This window comes from Gossypium hirsutum, chromosome A01, assembly GCF_007990345.1.
Source record: "Gossypium hirsutum isolate 1008001.06 chromosome A01, Gossypium_hirsutum_v2.1, whole genome shotgun sequence".
Lineage (NCBI taxonomy): Eukaryota > Viridiplantae > Streptophyta > Magnoliopsida > Malvales > Malvaceae > Gossypium > Gossypium hirsutum.
In genome coordinates, this window is record NC_053424.1 from 117,264,804 (window position 1) to 117,290,221 (window position 25,418).

Genomic DNA, 25,418 nt, shown 5'->3' on the forward strand with positions numbered 1-25,418 from the left:
CATCATTTAGTTTCTAAGGAGCTTGCTCGTCTTGGCATCCAACATAGGGTCACTTGTCCTCGCACCTCAGAATAAAATGGGGTTACTAAAAGGAAGCATAGGCAGATTATTGACATGGAATTGACAGTTCTAGCTCAAGCAACTTCATTCTTGAAATTCTGGTCCTATGCATTTGCTCATGGTGTTCACTTGATTAATAGGCTACCAACAACTATTCTGTAGAAGCAAAGTCCTTATGAGGTACTTTATAAAGTCAGACCTTCCAACTTCTACCTAAAGGTTTTTGGCTATGCAAGTTACCCATGTTTGAGGCCATATCATCAACACAAGTTGTAATTTCGGTCAATCTGTGTGTATTTCTTGGAGTTGGATCCAATCAAAAAGGATATAAATGCCTTGATAGAAGTGGTCGAGTGTTTGTCTCTAGGCATGTCACCTTTGATGAGATACATTTTCCTTTCCAAAATGGGTTCACCTCCTTCTCCTCATTGAAGTCAGTCCAGACAATCCATTATCAATCCCATCTTTCCATGGTGATAGCAGGTACCTCTTTAGCCCTAACTGTCCCTCCTCCTGTAGACCAAGGTATATCTGCTCTTGAGGAAGGATCTAATCAGTCACTGTCAGGCATGGAGCTTATTGTTGAACAGCCTGATTCTAGAAACTCACCTATTCCCTCATCTGCAGTCAATTCGTCTACTTCTTCTGGATAGACTATGCCTCTTATAAACATTCATCTGATGCAGACTAGGTCTAAAAGTGGGATCTTCAAGCCCAAAATGTTCACCTCTGTCTTGGTTGAACAAGTGCCTACTTCCATTACTGAAGCACTTCAAAGCCCTGATTGAACAGCAGTTGCCCAAGCTGAATATAATGCCTTGCTTGCCAATTATACATGAGACCTTGTGCCTTTACCTGCAGGGCGATGGGCAGTGGATTGTAAATGGATTTTTAAAGTCAAGCGAAATATTGATAGCTCGGTGGCTCGGTACAAAGGTAGACTATGGTCAAAGGCTATATCCAAGAGACAGATGTTGACTTTCAGGAAACCTTTAGCCCTGTTGTCAAACCAATGACTATTCGGGTGGTGCTGGCTCTTGCTGTCTCATTGGAATGGTCTCTTAGGCAGGTAGACATTAACAATGCCTTCCTGAATGGTGACTTATAGGAGGAAATCTACATGGTACAACCACTAGGTTTTGAGCAGCAAGGAGACAAGGGTCAGCAGTTGGTGTGTAAATTGAGGAAAGCTCTATATGGCCTTAAGCAAGCACTTCGGGCTTGGTTCCACAAGCTAAAAGAGTTTCTGTTAGCTACTGACTTTGTTGGTTCCAAAACTGACAACTCTCTCTTTGTTCATCGATCGGGCTCTCAGTTAATATATGTTCTAATATATGTTAATGACATTTTAGTTACTGAGAACAACTCTCAAGCCATAGATTGGTTTGTACAGAAGCTTGATGATCGATTTTCATTGAAAGACCTAGGCAGACTAAGCTATTTCCTAGGTATTGAAGTTCAGTACATATCCACTGGAATCTTTCTTAGCCAAAGGAAATACATCATTGATCTCCTACGAAGGGCATCTATGGACAGGTTCAATGACTCACCCACGCCTATGATAACAACATGTTAATTGTCAGCTCATGAAAGAAACATTGTTGAAAATGCACACCTATATAGGAGCATAGTTGGGGTGCTGCAGTATATGGTGATTACCAGATTAGACATAGCCTTTGCGGTCAACAAAGTTTGCCAATTCATCCACCAACTATTGGACATGTATTTTAAACTTGTCAAGAGAATACTATACTATTTGCATGGGACCTTGGATCATGGGCTGAGTGTTACAAAAAGTTCAAAGTTCTTACTCGAGGGATTTTCAGACACTAGTTGGGGGTCCGACACTAATGATCGTGGATCTAAATCCGGCTATTGTGTATTTCTTGGAGGAAATTTGATCTTTTAGAACTCCAGAAAATAGTAGGTATTCTCTCGGTCAACTGCCGAGGCTGAATACAAAAGTCTCGCCCATGTTACTACTAAAATGATATAGATCCAGTCTTTGTTAACTGAACTATGTATTCCTCTTCGAGGCAAAGCATTTGTGTGGTGTGACAGCTCAGCTGCTGTGGCAGTAGCAGGAAACCGGGTCATGCATTCGAAGTTTAAACATGTTCAGTTGGATCTATTATTTGTGAGGGAGAAAGTTGCACGAGGCCTATTTCATGTAGGACATGTAACGAGCCAATAGTAGGTTACAAACATATTGACTAAACCATTAGCAGCAGGTTTGTTCAACAGATTTAGAAGTCAACTTTGAGTTTCAATCAGTGGAGCTGCAGTTTTGGAGAGGAAGACAACAAGCTCAAGGGATGTTAGGATTAAGGAATTAGCAGTTAGTTAGTTAGACAGTTAGTTTGTTGTTAAGCTGAGGTAGTTAACTGCTGTTAGTCAGTTAGTGTTAACTTCTCCTTCATGTATTAAATACACGTTTGCTTGCATTAATGAAGTAGGTAAGAAATATGGTTTTCACCCATATTTTAGTGTGATCTTGACAGATGATAATGCCCATTTCGTCAATTGTAAAATGTGTTCCTTACTTCTAATTTCTCCATTCTAGTTCATTCTTGTGCAGATGGCAAGAAAACAAGTGGACATACTGCAACCCTTTCTGCTTCCAAAAAGAAGGAAAACCTGGTTACTCCCCAAAAGACAGGCAGAATTTCCCTCTCATCTTTTCCTTTTTAGAGATTTTGATTGCTATTTTACTAATGAGGGACCATAATGCCCATTTCGTCAATTGTAAAATGTATTCCTTACTTCAAATTTCACCGTTCTAGTTCATTCTGGTGCAGATAGCAAGAAAGCGTATGGACATATGCAACCCCTCCTACTCCCAAAAAGAAGGCAAAGCTGGTCACTCCCCAAAAGATAGGCGGATTTTCCCTCCCATCTTTACTCTTTTAGAGATTTTGATTGCTATTTTACTAATAAATTATTATAATGCAAATTTTAGCAATTGTAAAATATGTTCATTACTTCAAATTTCTCTGTTCTAGTTCATTCTAGTGCAGATGGCAAGAAAGCGGGTTGACATACTACAACCCCTCCTGCTCCCAAAAAGAAGGCAAAGCTGCTCACTCCCCAAAAGACAGGTAGATTTTCCCTCCCATCATTGCCCTTCTAGAGGCTTTGATTGTTATTTTACTAATGATGGATCATAATGCCCATTTCGTCAATCGTAAAATTTGTTTCTTACTTCCAATTTCTCTGTTCTAGTTTATTCTGGTGCAGATAGCAAGAAAGCGTATGGATATACAACAACCCCTCCTGCTCTCAAAAAGAAGGCAAAACTGGTCACTCCCCAAAAGATAGGTAGATTTTCCCTTCCATCTTTGCCCTTCTAGAGATTTTAATTGCTATTTTAATAATAAGATATCATAATGTCCATTTCGTCAATTGTAAAATGTGTTCCTTATTTCCAATTTCTCCGTTCTAGCTCATTCTGGTACAGATGGCAAGTAAGAGGGTGGACAAAATGCAACCCCTCCTACTCCCAAAAAGAAGGCAAAGCTGGTAACTTCCCAAAAGACAGGCAGATTTTCCCTCCCATCTTTGCCCTACTAGAGATTTGATTGCTATTTTACTAATGAGAGATCATAATGCCCATTTCATCAATTGTAAAATGTGTTCCTTACTTCCAATTTCTTCGATCTAGTTTATTTTGATGCAAATAGCAAGAAATAGGGTGGACATATTGCAACCCCTCCTGCTCCCAAAAAGAAGGCAAAGTTGTTCACTCTACAAAAAACAGGCAGACTTTCCGTCCCATCTTTCCCTTCTAGAGATTTTGATTGCTATTTTACAAATGAGGAATAATAATTCCCGTTTCGTTAATTGTAAAATATGTTCTTTACTTTCAATTTCTCTATTCTAGTTCATTCTAGTGCAGATGGAAAAAAGCGAGTGGACATATTGTAACCCCTCCTACTTCCAAAAAGAAGACAAAGCTAGTCACTCCCCAAAAAACAAGCAGATTTTCCCTCTCATCTTTGCCCCTCTAGAGATTTTGATTATTATTTTACTAATGAGGGATCATAATACCTATTTCGTCAATTGTAAAATGTATTCTTTACTTCAAATTTCACCGTTCTAGTTCATTCTAGTGCAGATGGTAAGAAAGCATATACACATACTGCAACCCCTCCTCCCATCTTTGCCCCTTTAGAGATTTTGATTGTTAGTTTACTAATAAAGGATCATAATGCCCATTTCATCAATTGTAAAATGTGTTCCTTACTTCCAATTTCTCTGTTCTAGTTCATTCTAGTGCAGATGGCAAGAAAGCGGGTGAACATACTGCAACCGCTCTTGCTCCCAAAAAGAAGGCAAAGCTAGTCACTCCCTAAAAGACAGAAAGATTTTCCCTCCCATCTTTGCCCTTCTAAAGATTTTGATTACTATTTTACTAATAAGGGATCATAATGCCCATTTCGTCAATTGTAAAATGTGTTTCTTACTTCCAATTTCTCCATTCTAGTTCATTCTTATGTAAATGACAAAAAAAGTGGGTAGACCTACTACAACCCCTCTTGTTCCCAAAAAGAAGGGAAAGCTAGTTACTCTCCAAAAGTCAAGCAGATTTTCCCTCCCATCTTTGCCCTTTTAGAGATTTTGATTGCTATTTTACTAATAAGGGATCATAATGCCCATTTCGTTAATTGTAAAATGTGTTTCTTACTTCCATTTTCTCCGTTCTAGTTCATTTTGGTGCAGATGGCAAGAAAGTGGGTGGACATACTGCAACCCCTCCTGCTCCGAAAAAGAAGGCAAAGCTGTTCACTCCCCAAAAGATAAGCAGGTTTTCCCTCCCATCTTTGCCCTTCTAGAGATTTTGATTACTATTTTACTAATGAGTGATCATAATGCCCATTTCGTTAATTGTAAAATGTGTTCCTTACTTCCAATTTCACTGTTCTAATCTATTTTGGTGCAGATGGCAAGAAAGCGAGTGGACATACTGTAACCCCTCTTGCTCCCAAAAAGAAGGCAAAGTTGGTCACTCCTAAAAAATCAAGCAGATTTTCCCTCCCATCTTTGCCATTCTAGAGATTTTGATTGCTATTTTTACTAAAAATGGATCATAATGCCCATTTCATCTATTGTAAAATATGTTCCTTATTTCTAATTTCTCCGTTCTAGTTTATTCTGGTGCATATGGCAAGAAAGCGAGTGGACATACTACAACCCTTCCTGCACCCAAAAAGAAGGCAAAACTGGTCACTCCCTAAAAGACAGGCAAGCTTTATCTACTATATTTGCCCTTCTAGAGATTTTGATTACTATTTTACTAATAAGAGATCATAATGCCTATTTCGTTAATTGTAAAATGTGTTCTTTATATCCAATTTCTCCATTCTAGTTTATTCTGATGCAGATAACAAGAAAGCGAGTGGACATACTGCAACCCTTCCTACTCCTAAAAAGAAGGCAAAGCTGGTCATTCCCCAAAAGACAAGTAGATTTTCCCTCCCATCTTTAACCCTTTTAAAGTTTTTGATTGCTATTTTACTAATGTGGGATCATAATGCCCATTTCGTCAATTGTAAAATGTGTTCCTTACTTCCAATTTCTCCGTTCTAGTTTATTCAGGAACAAATAGCAAGAAATCGGTGGACATATTGCAACCCCTCCTGCTCCCAAAAAGAAGGCAAAGTTGGTCACTTCCCGAAAGACAAGTAGATTTTCCATCCCATCTTTGTCCTTGTAGAGATTTTGATTGCTATTTTACTAATAAGGGATCATAATGCCGATTTTGTCAATTGTAAAATGTGTTCCTTATTTCCAATTTCTCCGTTTTAGTTTATTCTGGTGCAGATGGCAAGAAAATGAGTGGACATACTGCAACCCCTTCTGCTCCCAAAAAGAAGGCAAAGCTGGTCATTCTCGAAAAGACAAGCAGCCTTTCCTTCCCATATTTTGCTTCTAGAGATTTTGATTGCTATTTTACTAATGAGGGATCATAATGCTTGTTTCGTTAATTGTAAAATATGTTCTGTACTTTTAATTTCTATATTCTAGTTTATTCTAGTGCAGATGACAAAAAAGCAAGTGGACATACTACAATCCCTCATACTCTCAAAAAGAAGGCAAATTTGGTCACTCCTCAAAAGACAAGCAGATTTTCCATCCCATCTTTGTCCTTCTAGAGATTTTGATTGTTATTTTACTAATAATGGATCATAATGCTCATTTGTCAATTGTAAAATTTGTTCATTATTTTCAATTTCTCCTTTTTAGTTCATTCTGATACAGATGGTAAGAAAGCGAGTGGACATACTCCAACCTCTCCTGCTCCCAAAAAAAAGGCAAAGCTGGTTACTCCCAAAAAGACAAGCAGCCTTTCCTTCCCATCCTTCCCTTCTAGAGATTTTGATTGCTATTTTACTAATGAGGGATTATAATGCCTGTTTCGTTAATTGTAAAATATGTTCTGTACTTTTAATTTCTCTATTCTAGTTCATTTTGGTGCAGATGGCAAAAAAATGAGTGGATATACTACAACCTCTCCTACTCCCAAAAAGAAGGCAAAGCTCGTCAATCCCTAAAAATTAAGCAGATTTTCCCTCCCATCTTTACCATTCTAGAGATTTTGATTGCTATTTTTACGAATGAGGGATCATAATGCCCATTTCGTCTATTGTAAAATATGTTCCTTATTTCCAATTTCTCCGTTTTAGTTCATTCTAATGCATATGGCAAGAAAGCGGGTGGACATTCTACAACCCCTCCTGCACCCAAAAAGAAGGCAAAACTAGTCACTCCTCAAAAGACAGGTAAGTTTTATCTACCATCTTTGCCCTTCTAGAGATTTTGATTACTATTTTACTAATAAGAGATCATAATGCTTATTTCGTTAATGGTAAAATGTGTTCTTTACATCCAAATTCTCCATTCTAATTTATTCTGGTGCAGATAACAAGAAAGCGAGTGGACATACTACAACCCCTTATACTCCCAAAAAGAAGGCAAAGCTAGTCACTCCCCAAAAGACAGGCAGATTTTCCCTCCCATCTTTAACCCTTTTAGAGTTTTTGATTGCTATTTTACTAATGCGGGATCATAATGCCCATTTCGTCAATTGTAAAATGTGTTCCTTACTTCCAATTTCTCCGTTCTAGTTTATTCTGGAACAGATAGCAAGAAATCAGGTGGACATATTGCAACCCCTCCTGCTCCAAAAAAGAAGGCAAAGTTGGTCACTCCCCAAAAGACAAGCAGATTTTCCATCCCATCTTTGCCCTTCTAGAGATTTTGATTGCTATTTTACTAATAAGGGATCATAATGCCCATTTCGTCAATTGTAAAATGTGTTCATTATTTCCAATTTCTCCGTTTTAGTTTATTCTCATGCAGATGGCAAGAAAGTGAGTGGACATACTGCAACCCCTCTTGCTCCCAAAAAGAAGGCAAAGCTGGTCACTCCCGAAAAGACAGGCAGTCTTTCCTTCCCATCTTTCCCTTCTAGAGATTTTGATTGCTATTTTACTAATGAGGGATCATAATGCATGTTTCGTTAATTGTAAAATATGTTCTATACTTTTAATTTCTATATTCTAGTTCATTCTGGTACAGATGACAAAAAACCGAGTGAACATACTACAATCCTTCATGCTCCCAAAAAGAAGACAAAGTTGGTCACTCTCCAAAAATCAAGCAGATTTTCCCTCCCATCTTTGCCATTCTATAGATTTTGATAGTTATTTTTACTAATGATGGATCATAATGCCCATTTCGTCAATTGTAAAATGTGTTCCTTACTTCCAATTTCTCCGTTCTAGTTCATTCTGGTGCATATGGCAAGAAAGCGGGTGGACATACTACAACCCCTCCTGCTCCTAAAAAAAAGGCAAAGCTAGTCACTGTCCAAAAGACAAGCAGATTTTCCCTCCCATCATTGCCCTTCTAGAGATTTTGATTGCTATTTCACTAATAAGGGATCATAATGCCCATTTCGTTACTTGTAAAATGTGTTTCTTACTTCTATTTTCTCTGTTCTAGTTTATTTTGGTGCAGATGGCAAGAAAGTGGGTGGATATACTGCAACCTCTCTTGCTCCGAAAAAGAAAGAAAAGCTATTTACTCCTCAAAAGACAGGCAGGTTTTCCCTCCAATCTTTAACCCTTTTAAAGTTTTTGATTGCTATTTTACTAATGTGGGATCATAATGCCCATTTCGTTAATTGTAAAATGTGTTCCTTACTTCCAATTTCTCTATTCTATTCCATTTTGCTGCAGATGGCAAGAAAGCGAGTGGACATACTGTAACTCCTCTTGCTCCCAAAAAGAAGGAAAAGCTGGTCACTCCTCAAAAATCAAGCAGATTTTCCCTTCCATCTTTGCCATTCTAGAGATTTTGATGGTTATTTTTACTAATAATGGATCATAATGCCCATTTCGTCAATTGTAAAATGTGTTCCTTATTTCTAATTTCTCCATTGTAGTTCATTCTGGTGTATATGGCAAGAAAGCGGGTGGATAAACTACAACCCCTCCTACTCCCAAAAAGAAGGCAAAGTTGGTTACTCCCCAAAAGACATGCAGGTTTTCTCTACCATCTTTGCCCTTTTAGAGATTTTGATTGCTATTTTACTAATGAGAGATCATAATGCCCATTTCGTTAATTGTAAAATGTGTTCCTTACATCTAATTTCTCCATTCTAGTTTATTCTGGTGCAGATAGCAATAAAGCGAGTGGAAATACTGCAACCCCTCCTACTCCCAAAAAGAAGGCAAAGCTGGTCACTCCCCAAAAGACAGGCAGATTTTCCCTCCCATCTTTAACCCTTTTAGAGCTTTTAATTGCTATTTTACTAATGTGGGATCATAATACCCATTTCGTCAATTGTAAAATGTGTTCCTTACTTCCAATTTCTCCATTCTAGTTCATTCTGAAACAGATAGCAAGAAATCGGGTGGACATATTGCAACCCCTCCTGCTCCCAAAAAGAAGGCAAAGCTGGTCACTCCCCAAAAGACAGACAGATTTTTCATCCTATCTTTGTCCTTCTAGAGAATTTGATTGCTATTTTACTAATAAAGGATCATAATGCCCATTTCGTCAATTGTAAAATGTGTTTCTTATTTCCAATTTCTCTGTTTTAGTTCATTCTAGTGCAGATGGTAAGAAAGTGAGTGGACATACTGCAACCCCTCCTGCTCCCAAAAAAATGCAAAGCTGGTCACTCCCGAAAAGACAGGCAGCCTTTCCTTCCCATCTTTCCCTTCTAGAGATTTTGATTGCTATTTTACTAATGAGGGATCATAATGCCTGTTTCGTTAATTGTAAAATATGTTTTGTACTTTTAATTTCTCTATTCTAGTTCATTCTGGTGCAGATGGCAAAAAAGTGAGTGGACATACTACAACCTCTCCTGCTCCCAAAAAGAAGGCAAAGCTGGTCACTCCCCAAAAGATAGGCAGATTTTCCTTCCCATATTTTCCATTTTAGATATTTTGATTGCTATTTTACTAATAAGGGATCATAATACCTATTTCGTTAATTGTAAAATGTGTTCCTTATTTCCAATTTATTCGTTCTAGTTCATTCTGGTGCAGATGGCAAGAAAGCGAGTGGACATATTACAACCCCTCCTACTCCCAAAAATAAGGCAAAGCTGGTTACTCCCTAAAAGATAAATAGATTTTTCCTCCCATTTTTGCCCTTCTAGAGAATTGATTGCTATTTTACTAATGAGAGATTGTAATGCCCATTTTATTAATTGTAAAATGTGTTCCTTACTTCCAATTTCTCGGATCTAATTCATTCTGGTGCAGATGGCAAGAAAGTGAGTGGACATATTGCAACCCCTCCTGCTCCCAAAAATAAGGCAAAATTGGTCACTCACGAAAAGACAGGAAGGCTTTCTGTAACACCCTTAACCCACATCCGTCGTCGGAACAGGGTTATAAGATGTTATCGAAGTTTACGGAATAATTATACAAAAATACCATTATTTACCTATATTCACATCAAAGCTATCCACTCGAATCATAGTCATTAAATTATTTATATATAGAGCTACGAAACTCCAAATTAAGATATATTAATTTTCCTTGAAACTAGACTTATATATATTCCTACCATAAAATTTTCAGAATTTTTGGTTTAGGCAATAAGTACAGTTTATTCTTTAAATTCTCCCCTGTTTCACTGCTTGACAGTTCTGACTACTCTTCACTAAAATTTAATTATATCTCTATACAGAATTCAAATAATGTTATTTGTTGTTTCTACTAAAAATAGACTCATTAAGTAATCTAACCATATAAATTATGTCCCATAATTATTTTTTTACAATTTTTAATGATTTTTACAAATCAGAATAGTAGAGCTCAAAATCACTCTGATCTTATCTCACAAAAATTCAAATATCTCCTGATATGAAAGTCTTTTTCTTACACCGTTTCTTCTATATGAAGCTAGATTCAATAGGCTTTAATTTCATATCTTATTCAACCTCTAATTAGATTTTCATAATTTATGGTGAATTTTCAAATTTAAACTACTGCTACTAATCAAAAACTATTTTAGTACAAAATATTGTTAACTAGTTTATAACATCTTTACTTCAATTCATTTAAACTCTATACATGCCATATAAATCTTTAAACATAAAATAAAAGCTACCGGAATTGATCTGGATAGTGTGCCTTGTTGTGGTGATTCGATCTACCAACTTCACTTCAATTCAATCTTCATAAAAATATCAAACACACACAAGTAAGCTTATTGAAGCTTAGTAAGTTCATAGGTTTAAAAGTAATGCTTACCAAACATAATATTTCCAAACAATACCCAAACATTTACTAAGTTTCCTGCCATTCACAACCACTGTTATAATACTTCACATTGTTGAGCTCAACATTAACAACTACTCAATCTCTTTCATTTGGTTCACTTCTCTTGTATTTCTTATTATAAAATTAGGAAACGGCTTACGAAATTAAGTAATTTGTTGTTCAATGCCACGATTCATAAACTCAGTATGGTTTTCCTCATTGAAATACCATACTTACATTTTACAACTCGGTATGGGAAATGTCATACCTGCATTTCTTAACTCAGTATGGATTTGATAATACCATACCTACATTTCACAACTCAGTATGGATGATACCATACCTACATTTCACACCTTTCTATGGAAGAACCATGGTCTTATCCGTCAATTCATCACATGTCACGATACAAACGTACTCAATTCCTGCGTTTTTTTCCTAATTTGCATTTTCCACATTTATTCTTTCATTAACAAAATTTTCACAATCCCACAACAAATTCATATAAAATAACACATTATATCATTCAATAATTCACAAATAAACATCTAAATTCAACCATATGGACTTACCCGGCTGATTTGTAGAAGATATTAAAATTTAGGGACTATTCCGCAACTTTTTATTTTCCTCGTTCTTCTTTGGATTCTTGATCTAAAATATAAAATATTTCCACTCATTAGTATTTATTTGATTTCTATTTCACTTCACAATTTATGCTCTTTAACTTTCAAAATTGCACTTTTACCCCAAAATTTACAATTTTTACAATTTAGTCCCTGTTCAATTCACCCATCAATTGAACTAATTTTTCTCAATTAAAACTTTATTTTATCATTATAAAATATTTCAAAATCTTTTATATTCTTAATTTCAACACCAACCTTCAATTCACAACTTTTTCACAATTAGGTCCTAAATACCATTCTCTATCAAAATCACTTAATAAAACCACTTTAATACGAAATTAGAACTTAAATTTCATAATAATTCATCATAAACTTCCCTTACCCATCCAGGGTAACTTCCAATTTCACTCATAAAATCAAAAACTAATGAATTCTATAAGTGGACCTAATTGTAAAAGTCATAAAAACATAAAAATTATCAAGAAGAAGCAAGAATTAAACTCACATGATGTAAAAATATGAAAAACCAGCTTTCTTCAGACCTTATATGGCGTTTTGGCTGAGAAAATATGAAGAGATTCAATTTTGTCCTTATTTTATACGTTAAAATTGTAAAATTTCCAATTTTGCCCTTATTTCTCTTATTTTTCTGCTGATTTTCTTGCCCTTTCCGTCCAGTCTATTCACTTTTAGGCTTAATTGTCCTTTAAATCCTCTTTATTTTAACACTTGAGCTATTTAATCCTTCTAGCAAATTTTACATTTGTTACAATTTAGTCCTTTTTATTTAATTGACTACCCAAACGTTAAAATTTCTCAACCAAACTTTAATACTAACTAAATGACACTCCATAAATATTTATAAAAATATTTATGGCTCGTTTTTCAAATTTGAGGTCTCGATACCTCATTTTTTGACCCGTTTGACCAAATAAATTATTTTAATTCACTAAATTCACCAATTCACAAATTCTCCAAAATTCTTACTTGACTCATAAATGTTAAATTACAATCTTGTTCAATCTTACTTGTTGGATTTAGTGATTTCAAATCACCATTTCCGACTGTAACGCCCGCACACCCGAGACTGTCATCGGAGTCGAGCTTGAGGTGTTACCGAACATAATTTATCAAATTAAGAACTTCGAATCATTTGTTTCTACATTCACTGCTTCCTAGTTACCTGCATCACAGTTACAAGAAAAATCATATCTCGAGTTACGAAACTCAAAATCAAGATCCGTAAATTTTCCCTAAATCTAGACTCATATATCTAGTCACTAATTTTTTTCTAGAATTTTTAGTTGGGCCAATTAGTACAGTTTATTAGTTAAAGTTACCCCTGTTTTAGGACTTGGCTGGACTGACCTCTGTTTACTACGAACCATATATCTCTCTGTGAAAAATTTATATGACTGTGCTGTTTATTTATCCTGAAACTAGAATCAACAAGGATTCCAAGAATATAAAATAAAAAACCTAATTATTTTTGTACAATTTATGGTGAATTCCTAAAGTTGGAACAGGGGATCCAGAAATCACTCTGGCCCTATTTCAAAAAAATTCAAATATCTTCTAACATATAATTCCTTTACCTGTTTCGTTTGTTTTATACGAAAATAGACATATTGGGCTTCAATTTCATATTTAATCCATCACCAAATTCGATTTCTATGATTTTTAGTAAATTTTCAAACTCACATCAGTGTTACTGCAATGTTCTGTTTATGGCGAATTTCATCTTTTCATGAGTTTTTATGGACTAGATAACCTATTAACTTTCCATGACATCAAACATGGTCTAGATTAGTCATTTCCATGACCTATCATTATCAAGCATTTTCTCAGCCAAATCACCGCCATATCACAAAATTATTTACACGAAATAGGTATATTGCTATACATGCCATACTTAAGTTTTACAAGCCATTTACCAAAAAAATGTCCTTCGAATAGTGTGATCGAACCTTCGACCTGTCCCAATTCCCGAGCCGGCTTGTTCAAAACTATAGTGAATAAAAAGAAGGGAGTAAGCATAAATGCTTAGTAAGTTCATAAGCAAATAACAAGTAATATAACAATACAATTATACCAAACAACCTTAGCATAGTATCACCAAAACTTATATCACATTTCTAAACATCATTCATCATCTTACCACCTTATCGTTGTTGTATCTATTTTCAACCCGAGGGTTAAGTACATACCTGTCCAAAGTGTCCATTTCACAACACTTACCAAAACGTCACTTGCATCTTAAGTGTTCTTCCATTTCACTAGAAATTTTACCCGTTGAACACATCGGAATATAACTCGGATACATGGATAATTTGCACATAAGTGCCACATATGTAATCAAGAAATCATGTAACCCGCCCCTAAGTGAACTCAGACTCAACTCAACGAGTTCGGATGCCTAGTTACATCTCACGAACTCGGCCTCAACTCAACGAGTTCGAACATTCGCATCCGTAAGTGAACTCGGACTCAACTCAACGAGTTCGGATGCTCAACCATCCTAGTGACATGTCACTTGTATCCTAATCTATTCCTAAGGTTCAAACGGGATTTTCATCGAACACATATCCTTGCCATCTTCCGTGAAATACCGAAACCAATACTCGGTAGCACTTTATATTTAACAAATAATACACATAATTTGCATTTTATTCGAAAATAACCACAAAGCATATATTTCATGATAAAAATCAGCATATCATATAATTAGCATCAATAACTTATAAATAACAATTATGCTACATTATTCACACATGAATTTACCTTGGTACCAAAATATAATGATTTTGCAGTTTAGTCCACAATCTTTTCTTTTCCTCGATTGGGGTCGATTCCACGTCTTTCTTGATCTAAAATAACACATTTAGCTTATTTAATACTCACATTATCAAATTAGTCTTTAATTCAAATTTTAGAAAAATTACAATTTTACCCTAAACTTTTGCATATTTACATTTTTGCCCCAAATCTCGGGAATTAAAATTAATTCCTTATTCTTATATTTTATAACATGCTGATCATTTTTCCCTTCTATGGCAACATCAAATTCTCACTCAAACATGTACTTATGACTATTAAGTATTTTTGCCGATTAAGCTCTTTTACTCGTTTTCACTCAAAACCGAGTAGCACAAGTTGTCTAACATAATTTAAAACCTCATATTCTATCATAAAACATCAAAATTCACAAATTTCACCTATGGGTATTTTTCCAAATATGAACTCTAACTCAAAATATTACTATCATAAGCTATACCGAGTTACCAGGATTTCAAAAACGTAAAAATCATTAAAAACGGGGCTTGGAATCACTTACTATGAAGCTTGAAAGTTGAAGAAACCCTAGCTATGGAGAGAGGGAGCATTTGGCAGCAACTAAGGAAGATTATAACCAATTTTGTGTTATTTTTCCCTTTTTATTTCATTTAATATCCAAATGACCAAAATGCCCCACCTTACTAAATTTTCAAAAAAATTCCTTCCATGTCCTAATTTTGTCCATGAACTTAAAATTGGTCAAAGTACCATTTAAGACCTCCTAATTAATATTTCAAAGCAATTTCATACTAAAAACTTCTAGAATGCAAGTTTTGCAACTTATTCGATTTAGTCCCTAACTTTAAATTAAACTCGTTATGCCAAAAATTTCTTCACGAAATTTTCACACAATTATACAATCATATCATAAACCTCAAAATAATTATAAAATAATTATTTCTATCTCAGATTTGTGGTCACGAAACCACTATTCTAATTAGGCCTTAATTCGGGATATTACACCGACACCACTAAAAATTAGGCCGTTACACTTTCATTCCCATCTTTCCCTTCTAGATATTTTGATTGTTATTTTACTAATGAGGGATCATAATGCTTGTTTCTTTAATTGTAAAATATGTTCTTCACTTTCAATTTCTCTGTTCTAGTTCATTTTGGTGGAGATGACAAAAATACGAGTGAAAATACTGCAACTCCTGCTTCCAAAAAGAAGGCAAAGCTGGCCACTCCCCAAAAGACAGACAGATTATCCCTCTCATCTTTGCGCTTTAGAGATTTTGGTTGCTATTTTACTAATGAGGTATCATAATGCCCATTTCGTCAATTGTAAAATGTGTTCCTTACTTTAAATTTCTTCGTTCTAGTTCATTTTGGTGCAGATGGCAAGAAAGCGTATGGAAATACTGCAAACCCTCCTACTCCCAAAAAGAAGGCAAAGCTGGTCACTCCCCAAAAAATAGACAGATTTTCCCTCCCATCTTTACCCTTTTAGAGATTTTGATTGCTATTTTACTAATAAATGATTATAATACCCATTTTATCAAATGTAAAATGTGTTCCTTACTTCCAATTTCTCCGTTCTAGTTCAATCTGGTGCAGATGGCAAGAAAGCGGGTGGGCATACTACAACCCCTCTTGCTCCCAAAAAGAAGGTAAAGCTAGTCACTCTCTAAAACACAGGAAGATTTTCCCTCCTATTTTTTCCCTTCTACAGATTTTGATTCCTATTTTACCAATAAGCAATCATAACGTCCATTTCGAAAATTGTAAAATGTGTTCCTTACTTCCAATTTCTCTGTTCTAGTTCATTCTGGTGTAGATGGAAAGAAAGCGGGTGGACCTACTATAACCCCTCTTGCTCCCAAAAAGAAGGCAAAGCTAGTCACTGCCCAAAAGACAAGCAGATTTTTCCTCTCATCTTTGCCCTTCTAGAGACTTTGATTGCTATTTTACTAATAAGTGATCATAATACCCATTTCGTTAATTGTAAAATGTGTTCCTCACTTCCACATTCTCTATTCTAGTCATTCTGGTGCAAATAACAACAAAGTGGGTGGACATACTGCAACCCCTCCTGCTCCCAAAAAGAAGGCAAAGCTGGTCACACCCCAAAAGACAGGCAGGTTTTCCCTCACATCTTTGCCCTTCTAGAGATTTTGATTACTATTTTACTAATGAGTGATCATAATGCCCATTTCGTTAATTGCAAAATGTGTTCCTTACTTCCAATTTCTCTGTTCTAGTCCATTATGGCAAGAAAGCGAGTAGACATACTGTAACCCCTCTTTCTCTCAAAAAGAAGGCAAAGCTGGTCACTCCCCAAAAATCAAGCAGATTTTCCCTCCCATCTTTGCCGTTCTAGATATTTTGATTGTTATTTTTACTAATAAGGGATCATAATACCCATTTCGTCAATTGTAAAATGTATTCCTTACTTCCAATTTCACCGTTCTAGTTCATTCTGGTGCATATTGCAAGAAAGCGGGTGGACATACTACAACATCTCCTACTCTCAAAAAGAAGCCAAAGCTGGTCACTCCCCAAAAGACATGCAGGTTTTCTCTTCCATTATGTCCTTCTAGAGATTTTGATTGCTATTTTACTAATAAGTGATCATAATGCCCATTTCGTTAATTTTAAAATGTGTTCCTTACTTTCAATTTCTCTATTCTAGTTCATTCTGGTGCAGATAGCAAAAAAGCGAGTGGACGTGCTGCAACCTCTCCTGCTCCCAAAAATAAAACAAACCTGGTCACTCTCCAAAAGACAGGTAAATTTTCCTTCCAATCTTTGCCCTTTTAGAGCTTTGGATCGCTATTTTACTAATAAGATATCATAATACCCATTTTGTTAATTGTAAAATGTGTTCCTTACATCCAATTTCTCCATTCTAATTTATTCTAGTGTAGATAGGAAGAAAGTGAGTGGACATATTGCAACCCCTCATGCTCCCAAAAAGAAGCAAAAGCTGGTAACTTTCTAAAAGACAAGTAGATTTTCCATCCCATCTTTGGCCTTCTTGAGATTTTGATTGTTATTTTTACTAATGAGGGATCATAATGCCCATTTCGTCAATTGTAAAATGTGTTTCTTACTTCCAATTTCTTCGTTCTAGTTAATTCTGGTCCATATGGCAAGAAAGCGGGTGGGCATACTACCACCCCTCCTACTCTAAAAAAGAAGGCAAAGTTGGTCACTCCCCAAAAGACAGCCAGGTTTTCTCTCTCATCTTTGCCCTTCTAAAGATTTTGATTGCTATTTTACTAATAAGAAATCATAATATCCATTTCGTTAATTGTAAAATGTGTTCCTTACTTCCAATTTCTCCATTCTAGTTCATTCTGGTGCAAATGACAACAAATCGAGTGGACATACTGCAACCCCTCCTGCTCCCAAAAAGAAGGCAAAGCTGGTCACTCCCCAAAAAACAGGCAGATTTTCCCTCCCATCTTTGCCCTTCTAGAGATTTTGATTGCTATTTAATTAATGAGGGATCATAATGCCTATTTTGTCAATTGTAAAATATGTTCCTTACTTCCAATTTCTCTATTCGAGCTCATTCTGGTGCAAATGGTAAGAAAGTGGGTCGACATACTGCAATCGCTCCTGCTCCCAAAAAGAAGGTAAAGTTGGTCACTCCCCAAAAGGCAGGCAGATTTTCACTTCCATTATTCCCCTTCTAGAGATTTTAATTGCTATTTTACTAATGAGGGATCTTAATACCCATTTTGTCAATTGTAAATTTTGTTCCTTACTTCCAATTTCTCTGTTTCAGTTCATTCTGGTGCAGATAGCAAGAAAGCAGGTGGACATACTACAACCCCTCCTCCTTCCAAAAATAAGGCAAAGCTGGTCACTCCCAAAAAGATAGGTAGAAATTCACTCCCATCTTTACCCTTTTAGAGATTTTGATTGCTATTTTACTAATAAATTATTATAATGCACATTTTATCAATTGTAAAATGTGTTCATTACTTCAAATTTCTCTGTTCTAGTTCATTCTGGTGATGATGGCAAGAAAGCGAGTCGACATATTGCAACTCGTCTTGCTCCCAAAAAGAAGGCAAAGTTGCTCACTCCCCACAAGACAGGCAGATTTCTCTCCTATCATAGCCCTTCTAGAGATTTTGATTGCTATTTTACTAATGAGGGATCATAGTGCCCATTTCGTTAATTGTAAAATTTGTTTCTTACTTCCAATTTATCTGTTCTAGTTCATTCTGGTGCAGATAGCAAAAAAGTGTATGGAAATACAGCAACTCCTCATTCTCTCAAAAAGAAGGCAAAACTGGTCACTCCCTAAAAGATAGGCAGATTTTCCCTCCCATCTAGATATTTTGATTGCTATTTTAATAATAAGATATCATAATGCCCATTTCGTCAATTGTAAAATGTGTTCTTTATTTCCAATTTCTCCATTCTAGCTCATTCTGGTGCATATGGTAAGCAAGTGGGTGGACAAACTGCAACCCCTCCTACTCCCAAAAATAAGGCAAAGCTGGTCACTTCCCAAAAGACAGACAGATTTTCCCTCCCATCTTTGCCCTACTAGAGATTTGATTGCTATTTTACTAATGAGAGATCATAATGCCCATTTCATCAATTGTAAAATGTATTCCTTACTTCCAATTTCTTCAATCTAGTTCATTTTGGTGCAGATAGCAAGAAATAGGGTGACATATTACAACCCCTCCTGCTCCCAAAAAGAAGGCAAAGCTGTTCACTTCATAAAAAACAGGCAGACTTTCCATCCCATCTTTCCCTTCTAGAGATTTTTATTGCTATTTTACTAATGAGGGATCATAATTCCCATTTCGTTAATTGTAAAATATGTTCTTTACTTTCAATTTCTCTATTCTAGTTCATTCTAGTGCAGATGGAAAAAAATGAGTAGACATACTGTAACCCCTCCTGCTCTCAAAAAGAAGACAAAGCTGGTCACTTCCCAAAAGACAGGCAGATTTTCCCTCTCATCTTTGCCCCTTTAGAGATTTTAATTGCTATTTTACTAATAAGGGATCATAATGCCTATTTCGTCAATTGTAAAATCTATTCCTTACTTCAAATTTCACTGTTCTAGTTCATTCTGGTGCAGATGGCAAGAAAGCGTATAAACATACTGCAACCCCTCCTACTCCCAAAAAGAAGGTAAAGCTGGCCACTTCCCAAAAGAAAGGCAGATTTTCCCACCCATCTTTGCCCTTTTAGAGATTTTGATTGCCATTTTACTAATAAAGGATCATAATGCCCATTTCATCAATTGTAAAATGTGTTCCTTACTTCTAATTTCTCCATTCTAGTTCATTCTGGTGCAGATGGCAAGAAAGGGGGTGGACATACTGCAACCCCTCTTGCTCCCAAAAAGAAGGAAAAGCTAGTCACTCCCTAAAAGATAGAAAGATTTTCCTTCCTATCTTTGCCCTTCTAAAGATTTTGATTACTATTTTACTAATAAGGAATCATAATGCCCACTTCGTCAATTGTAAAATGTGTTCCTTACTTCCAATTTCTCCATTCTAGTTCATTCTGGTGTATATGACAAAAAAGCGAGTAGACCTACTACAACCCTTCTTGCTCCCAAAAAGAAGGCAAAGCTAGTCACTCTCAAAAAGACAAGCAGATTTTCCCTCCCATCTTTACCCTTTTAGAGATTTTGATTGTTATTTTACTAATAAGGGATCATAGTGCCCATTTCGTTAATTGTAAAATGTGTTTCTTACTTCCATTTTCTCCGTTCTAGTTCATTTTGGTGCAGATGGCAAGAAAGTAGGCGGACATACTGCAACCGCTCTTGCTCCAAAAAAGAAGGCAAAGCTGTTCACTCCCTAAAAGACAGGCAGGTTTTCCCTCCCGTCTTTGCCCTTCTAGAGATTTTAATTACTATTTTACTAATTAGTGATCATAATGCCCATTTCATTAATTGTAAAATATGTTCCTTACTTTCAATTTCTCTATTCTAGTCCATCCTGGTGCAAATGGCAAGAAAGCAAGTGGACATACTGCAACCCCTCCTGCTCCCATAAAGAATGCAAAGCTAGTCACTCCCGAAAAGAAAGGTAGCCTTTCCTTTCCATATTTCCCTTCTAGAGATGTTAATTGCTATTTTACTAATGAAGGATCATAATGCATGTTTCGTTAATTTTAAAATATGTTCTGTACTTTTAATTTCTCTATTGTAGTTCATTCTGGTGCAGATGGCAAAAAAGCGAGTGGACATACTACAACCCCTCATGTTCCCAAAAAGTAGGCAAAGCTGGTCACTCCTCAAAAATCAAGCAGATTTTCCCTCCCTTCTTTGACATTCTAGAGATTTTTATTGCTATTTTTACAATGATGAATCATAATGCCCATTTCGTCAATTGTAAAATATGTTCCTCATTTCCAATTTCTCCGTTCTAGTTCATTCTGGTGCATATGGCAAAAAAGCGGGTGGACATACTACAATCCCTCATTCACCCAAAAAGAAGGCAAAACTGGTCACTCCCCAAAAGAAAGGCAGGTTTTCTCTACCATCTTTACCCTTCTAAAGATTTTGATTGCTATTTTACTAATGAGAGATCATAATGCCCATTTCGATAATTGTAAAATGTGTTCCTTACATCCAATTTCTCTATTCTAGTTTATTCTGCTGCAGATAGCACGAAAGTGAGTGGATATACTGCAACCCCTCCTGCTCCCAAAAAGAATGCAAAGTTGGTTACTCCCCAAAAAAATAGCCAGATTTTCTCTCCCATCTTTAACCTTTTTAGAGCTTTTGATTGCTATTTTACTAATGTGGGATCATAAGTCCCATTTTGTCAATTGTAAAATGTGTTCCTTACTTCCAATTTCTCTGTTCTAGTTCATTTTGGAACAGATAGCAAGAAATCGGGTGGATATATTGTAACCCCTTCTGATCCAAAAAAGAAGGCAAAGCTGGTCACCCCCAAAAGACAGACAGATTTTTCATCCTATCATTGTCCTTCTAGAGATTTTGATTGCTATTTTACTAATAAGGGATCATAATGCCTATTTCGTCAATTGTAAAATGTGTTCCTTATTTCCAATTTCTCCGTGTTAGTTCATTCTGTTGCAGATGGTAAGAAAGCGAGTGGACATACTGCAACCCCTCCTGCTTCCAAAAAGAAGGCAAAGCTGGTCACTCCCGAAAAGACAGGCAACCTTTCCTTTCCATCTTTCCCTTCTAGAGATATTGATTGCTAGTTTACTAATGAGGGATCATAATGCCTATTTCGTTAATTGTAAAATATGTTCTATACTTTTAATTTCTCTATTTTAGATCATTCTGATGCAGATGGCAAAAAAGTGAGTGAACATACTAAAACCCCTCCTACCCCCAAAAAGAAGGCAAAGCTGGTCACTCCCCAAAAATCAAGCAGATTTTCCCTCTCATCTTTGCCATTCTAGAGATTTTGATTGCTATTTTTACTAATGAGATATCATAATACCAATTTCGTCAATTTTAAAATGTGTTCCTTACTTCCAATTTCTCCGTTCTAGTTTATTCTGGTGCATATAGCAAGAAAGTGGTTGGACATACTTTAACCTCTCCTACTCTCAAAAAGAAGGCAAAGCTAGTCACTCTTCAAAAGACAAGCAAATTTTTTCTCCCATCTTTGCCCTTCTAGAGATTTTGATTGATATTTTACTAATAAGGGATCATAATGCCCATTTCGTTAATTGTAAAATGTGTTTCTTACTTCTATTTTCTCCGTTCTAGTTTATTTTAATGCAAATGGCAAGAAAGTGGTGGACATAATATAACCCCTCCTGCTCCGAAAAAGAAGGCAAAGCTGTTCACTCCCCAAAAGACAGGCAGGTTTTCCCTCTCATCTTTGCCCTTCTAGAGATTTTGATTACTATTTTACTAATGAGTGATCATAATGCCCATTTCATTAATTGTAAAATGTGTTCCTTACTTCCAATTTCTCTGTTCTAATTCATTCTGGTGCAGATGGCAAGAAAACGAGTAGACATACTGTAACCCCTCTTGCTCCCAAAAAGAAGGCAAAGTTGCTCATTCCCCAAAAATCAAGCAGTTTTTCCCTCCCATCTTTGTCATTCTAGAGATTTTGATTGCTATTTTTACTAATGATGGATTATAATGCCCATTTCGTCAATTGTAAAATATGTTCTTTATTTCCAATTTCTCCGTTCTAGTTCATTCTGGTGCATATGGCAAGAAAACGGTTAGACATACTACAACCCTTCCTACACCCAAAAAGAAGGTAAAGCTGGTCACTCCTCAAAAGACAGGCAGGTTTTCTCTACTATTTTTACCCTTCTATAGATTTTGATTACAATTTTACTAATAAGATATCATAATGCCTATTTCGTTAATTGTAAAATGTGTTTCTTACATCCAATTTCTCCATTCTAGTTTATTCTGATGCAGATAGCAAGAAATCGAGTGGAAATACTGCAACCCCTCCTACTCCCAAAAAGAAGGCAAAGCTAGTCACTCCCCAAAAGACAGGAAGATTTTCCCTCCCATCTTTAACCCTTTTAGAGCTTTTAATTGCTATTTTACTAATGTGGGATCATAATACCTATTTCGTCAATTGTAAAATGTGTTCCTTGCTTCCAATTTCTCCGTTCTAGTTCATTCTGGAATAGATAGCAAGAAATCAGGTGGAAATATTGCAACCCCTCCTGCTCCCAAAAAGAAGGCAAAGCTGGTCACTCCCCAAAAGATAGACAGATTTTCCATCCCATCTTTGTCCTTCTAGAGATTTTGATTGCTATTTTACTAATAAGGGATCATAATACCCATTTCGTCAATTGTAAAATGTGTTTCTTATTTCCAATTTCTCCGTTTTAGTTTATTCTGGTGCAGATGGTAAGAAAGCGAGTGGAAATACTACAACCCCTCCTGCTCCCAAAAAGAAGGCAAAGTTGGTCACTCCCGAAAAGACAGGCAGCCTTTCATTCCCATCTTTCCCTTTATAGATTTTGATTGTTATTTTACTAATGAGGGATCATTATGTCTATTTCGTTAATTGTAAAACATGTTCTGTACTTTTAATTTCTCTATTCTAGTTCATTCTGGTACAGATGGCAAAAAAGTGAGTGGACATACTACAACCTCTCCTGCTCCCAAAAAGAAGGAAAATCTGGTCACTCCCCAAAATCAAGCAGATTTTCCCTCCCATCTTTGCCATTCTAGAGATTTTGATTGCTATTTTTACTAATTAGGGATCATAATGCCCATTTCGTCAATTGTAAAATGTGTTCCTTACTTCCAATTTCTCCGTTCTAGTTCATTCTGGTGCATATGGCAAGAAAGCTGGTAGACATACTACAACCCCTCCTACTCCCAAAAAGAAGGCAAAGCTGGTCACTCCCCAAAAGACAAGCAAGTTTTCTCTACCATCTTTGTCCTTCTAGAGATTTTGATTGCTATTTTACTAATGAGAGATCATAATACCCATTTCGTTAATTGTAAAATATGTTCTTTACATCCAATTTCTCCCTTTTTAGTTCATTTTGGTACAGATAGCAAGAAAGCGAGTGGACATACTGCAACCCCTCCTCCTTCTAAAAAGAAGGCAAAGCTGGTCACTCCCCAAAAGACAGGCAGATTTTTCCTCCCATCTTTGCCCTTTTAGAGCTTTTGATTGATATTTTACTAATGAGGGATCATATTACCCATTTCGTCAATTGTAAAATTTGTTCCTTACTTCTAATTTCTCCGTTCTAGTTTATTCTAGTGCAGATAGCAAGAAATCGGGTGGAAATATTGCAACCCTTCCTGCTCCCAAAAAGAAGGCAAAGTTGTTTACTCCCCGAAAAACAAGTAGGTTTTCCCTCCTATCTTTGCCCTTCTAGAAATTTTGATTGTTATTTTACTAATGAGGGATCATAATGCTCATTTCTTCAATTGTAAAATGTGTTCCTTACTTCCAATTTCTCCGTTCTAATCCATTCTAGTGCAGATGGCAAGAAAGCAGGTGGACGTATTGCAACCCCTCTTGCTCCCAAAAAGAAAAACAAAGTTGGTCACTCCCCAAAAGACAGGCAGATTTTCCATCTCTTCTTTGTCCTTCTAGAGATTTTGATTGCTATTTTACTAATAAGGGATCACAATACCAATTTCGTCAATTGTAAAATGTGTTCCTTATTTCCAATTTCTCCATTTTAGTTCGTCCTGGTGCAGATGGCAAGAAAGCGAGTGGACATACTGCAACCCCTCCTGCTCCCAAAAATAACGCAAAGTTGGTCACTCCTGAAAAGACAGCCATCATTTCCTTCCCATCTTTCCCTTCTAGGGATTTTGATTGCTATTTTACTAATGAGGGATCATAATGCCTGTTTTGTTAATTGTAAAATATGTTCTGTACTTTCAATTTCTTAAGTCTAGTTCATTCTGGTGCAGATGGCAAAAAGCGAGTGGACATACTATAACCCTTCCTACTCCCAAAAAGAAGGCAAAGCTAGTCACTCCCCAAAAGACAGGCAAGTTTTCTCTCTCATCTTTGCCCTTCTAATGATTTTGATTGCTATTTTACTAATAAGGGATGATAATGCCCATTTCGTCAATTGTAAAATTTGTTCCTTACTTCCAATTTATCTGTTCTAGTTCATTCTGATGCAGATGGCAAGAAAGCGGGTGGACATACTGCAACCCCTCCTGCTCCTAAAAAGAAGGCAAAGCTGGCTACTCCCTAAGAGATAGGCAGATTTTTACTCCCATTTTTGCTATTCTAGAGAATTGATTGCTATTTTACTAATGAGATATCATAATGCCCATTTTATTTATTGTAAAATGTGTTCCTTACTTCCAATTTCTCATATCAGAAAGTGAGTGGACATATTGCAACCCCTCCTACTCCCAAAAATAAGGCAAAACTGGTCACTCACGAAAAGACAGGAAGGCTTTCTGTAACACCCTTAACCCATATCCGTCTTCGGAACAGAGTTATAAGATGTTACCAAAGTTTACAGAATAATTATACAAAAATACCATTATTTACCTACATTCACATCAAAGCTGTCCACTCAAGTCATAGTCATTAAATTATTTATATCTGGAGCTACAGAACTCCAAATTAAGATCTGCTAATTTTCCCTGAAACTAGACTTACGTATATTCCTACCATAAAATTTTCAGAATTTTGGTTTATCAAATAAGTACAGTTTATTCTTTAAA

At 36.1% G+C, this 25,418-nt stretch overlaps 1 protein-coding gene across 1 annotated transcript; it reads left to right on the forward strand.

Annotated features, from left to right (window-relative positions):
• The first annotated feature begins 1,003 nt into the window (after positions 1–1,003).
• LOC107942125 (nascent polypeptide-associated complex subunit alpha, muscle-specific form-like) lies at positions 1,004–24,937 on the forward strand. The gene is made up of 48 exons (XM_041096266.1): positions 1,004–1,129; positions 1,169–1,596; positions 2,335–2,402; positions 2,639–2,700; positions 2,859–2,919; positions 3,298–3,378; positions 4,780–4,864; positions 5,000–5,052; positions 5,441–5,521; positions 5,881–5,942; positions 6,100–6,152; positions 6,538–6,590; positions 6,744–6,839; positions 6,979–7,059; positions 7,420–7,500; positions 8,080–8,164; positions 8,301–8,424; positions 8,507–8,606; positions 8,742–8,822; positions 8,948–9,065; positions 9,178–9,347; positions 9,401–9,481; positions 15,418–15,549; positions 15,649–15,710; positions 15,869–15,921; positions 16,294–16,388; positions 16,725–16,841; positions 16,959–17,039; positions 17,605–17,700; positions 18,045–18,140; positions 18,265–18,360; positions 18,499–18,560; positions 19,365–19,417; positions 20,025–20,077; positions 20,230–20,325; positions 21,126–21,227; positions 21,345–21,425; positions 22,224–22,307; positions 22,430–22,525; positions 22,665–22,832; positions 23,106–23,186; positions 23,529–23,624; positions 23,765–23,845; positions 23,985–24,065; positions 24,205–24,267; positions 24,411–24,483; positions 24,645–24,724; positions 24,864–24,937. The coding sequence occupies exons 1-48, from the start codon at positions 1,004–1,006 to the stop codon at positions 24,935–24,937; spliced, it is 4,482 nt and encodes a 1,493-aa protein (XP_040952200.1).
• Positions 24,938–25,418: the final 481 nt, after the last annotated feature.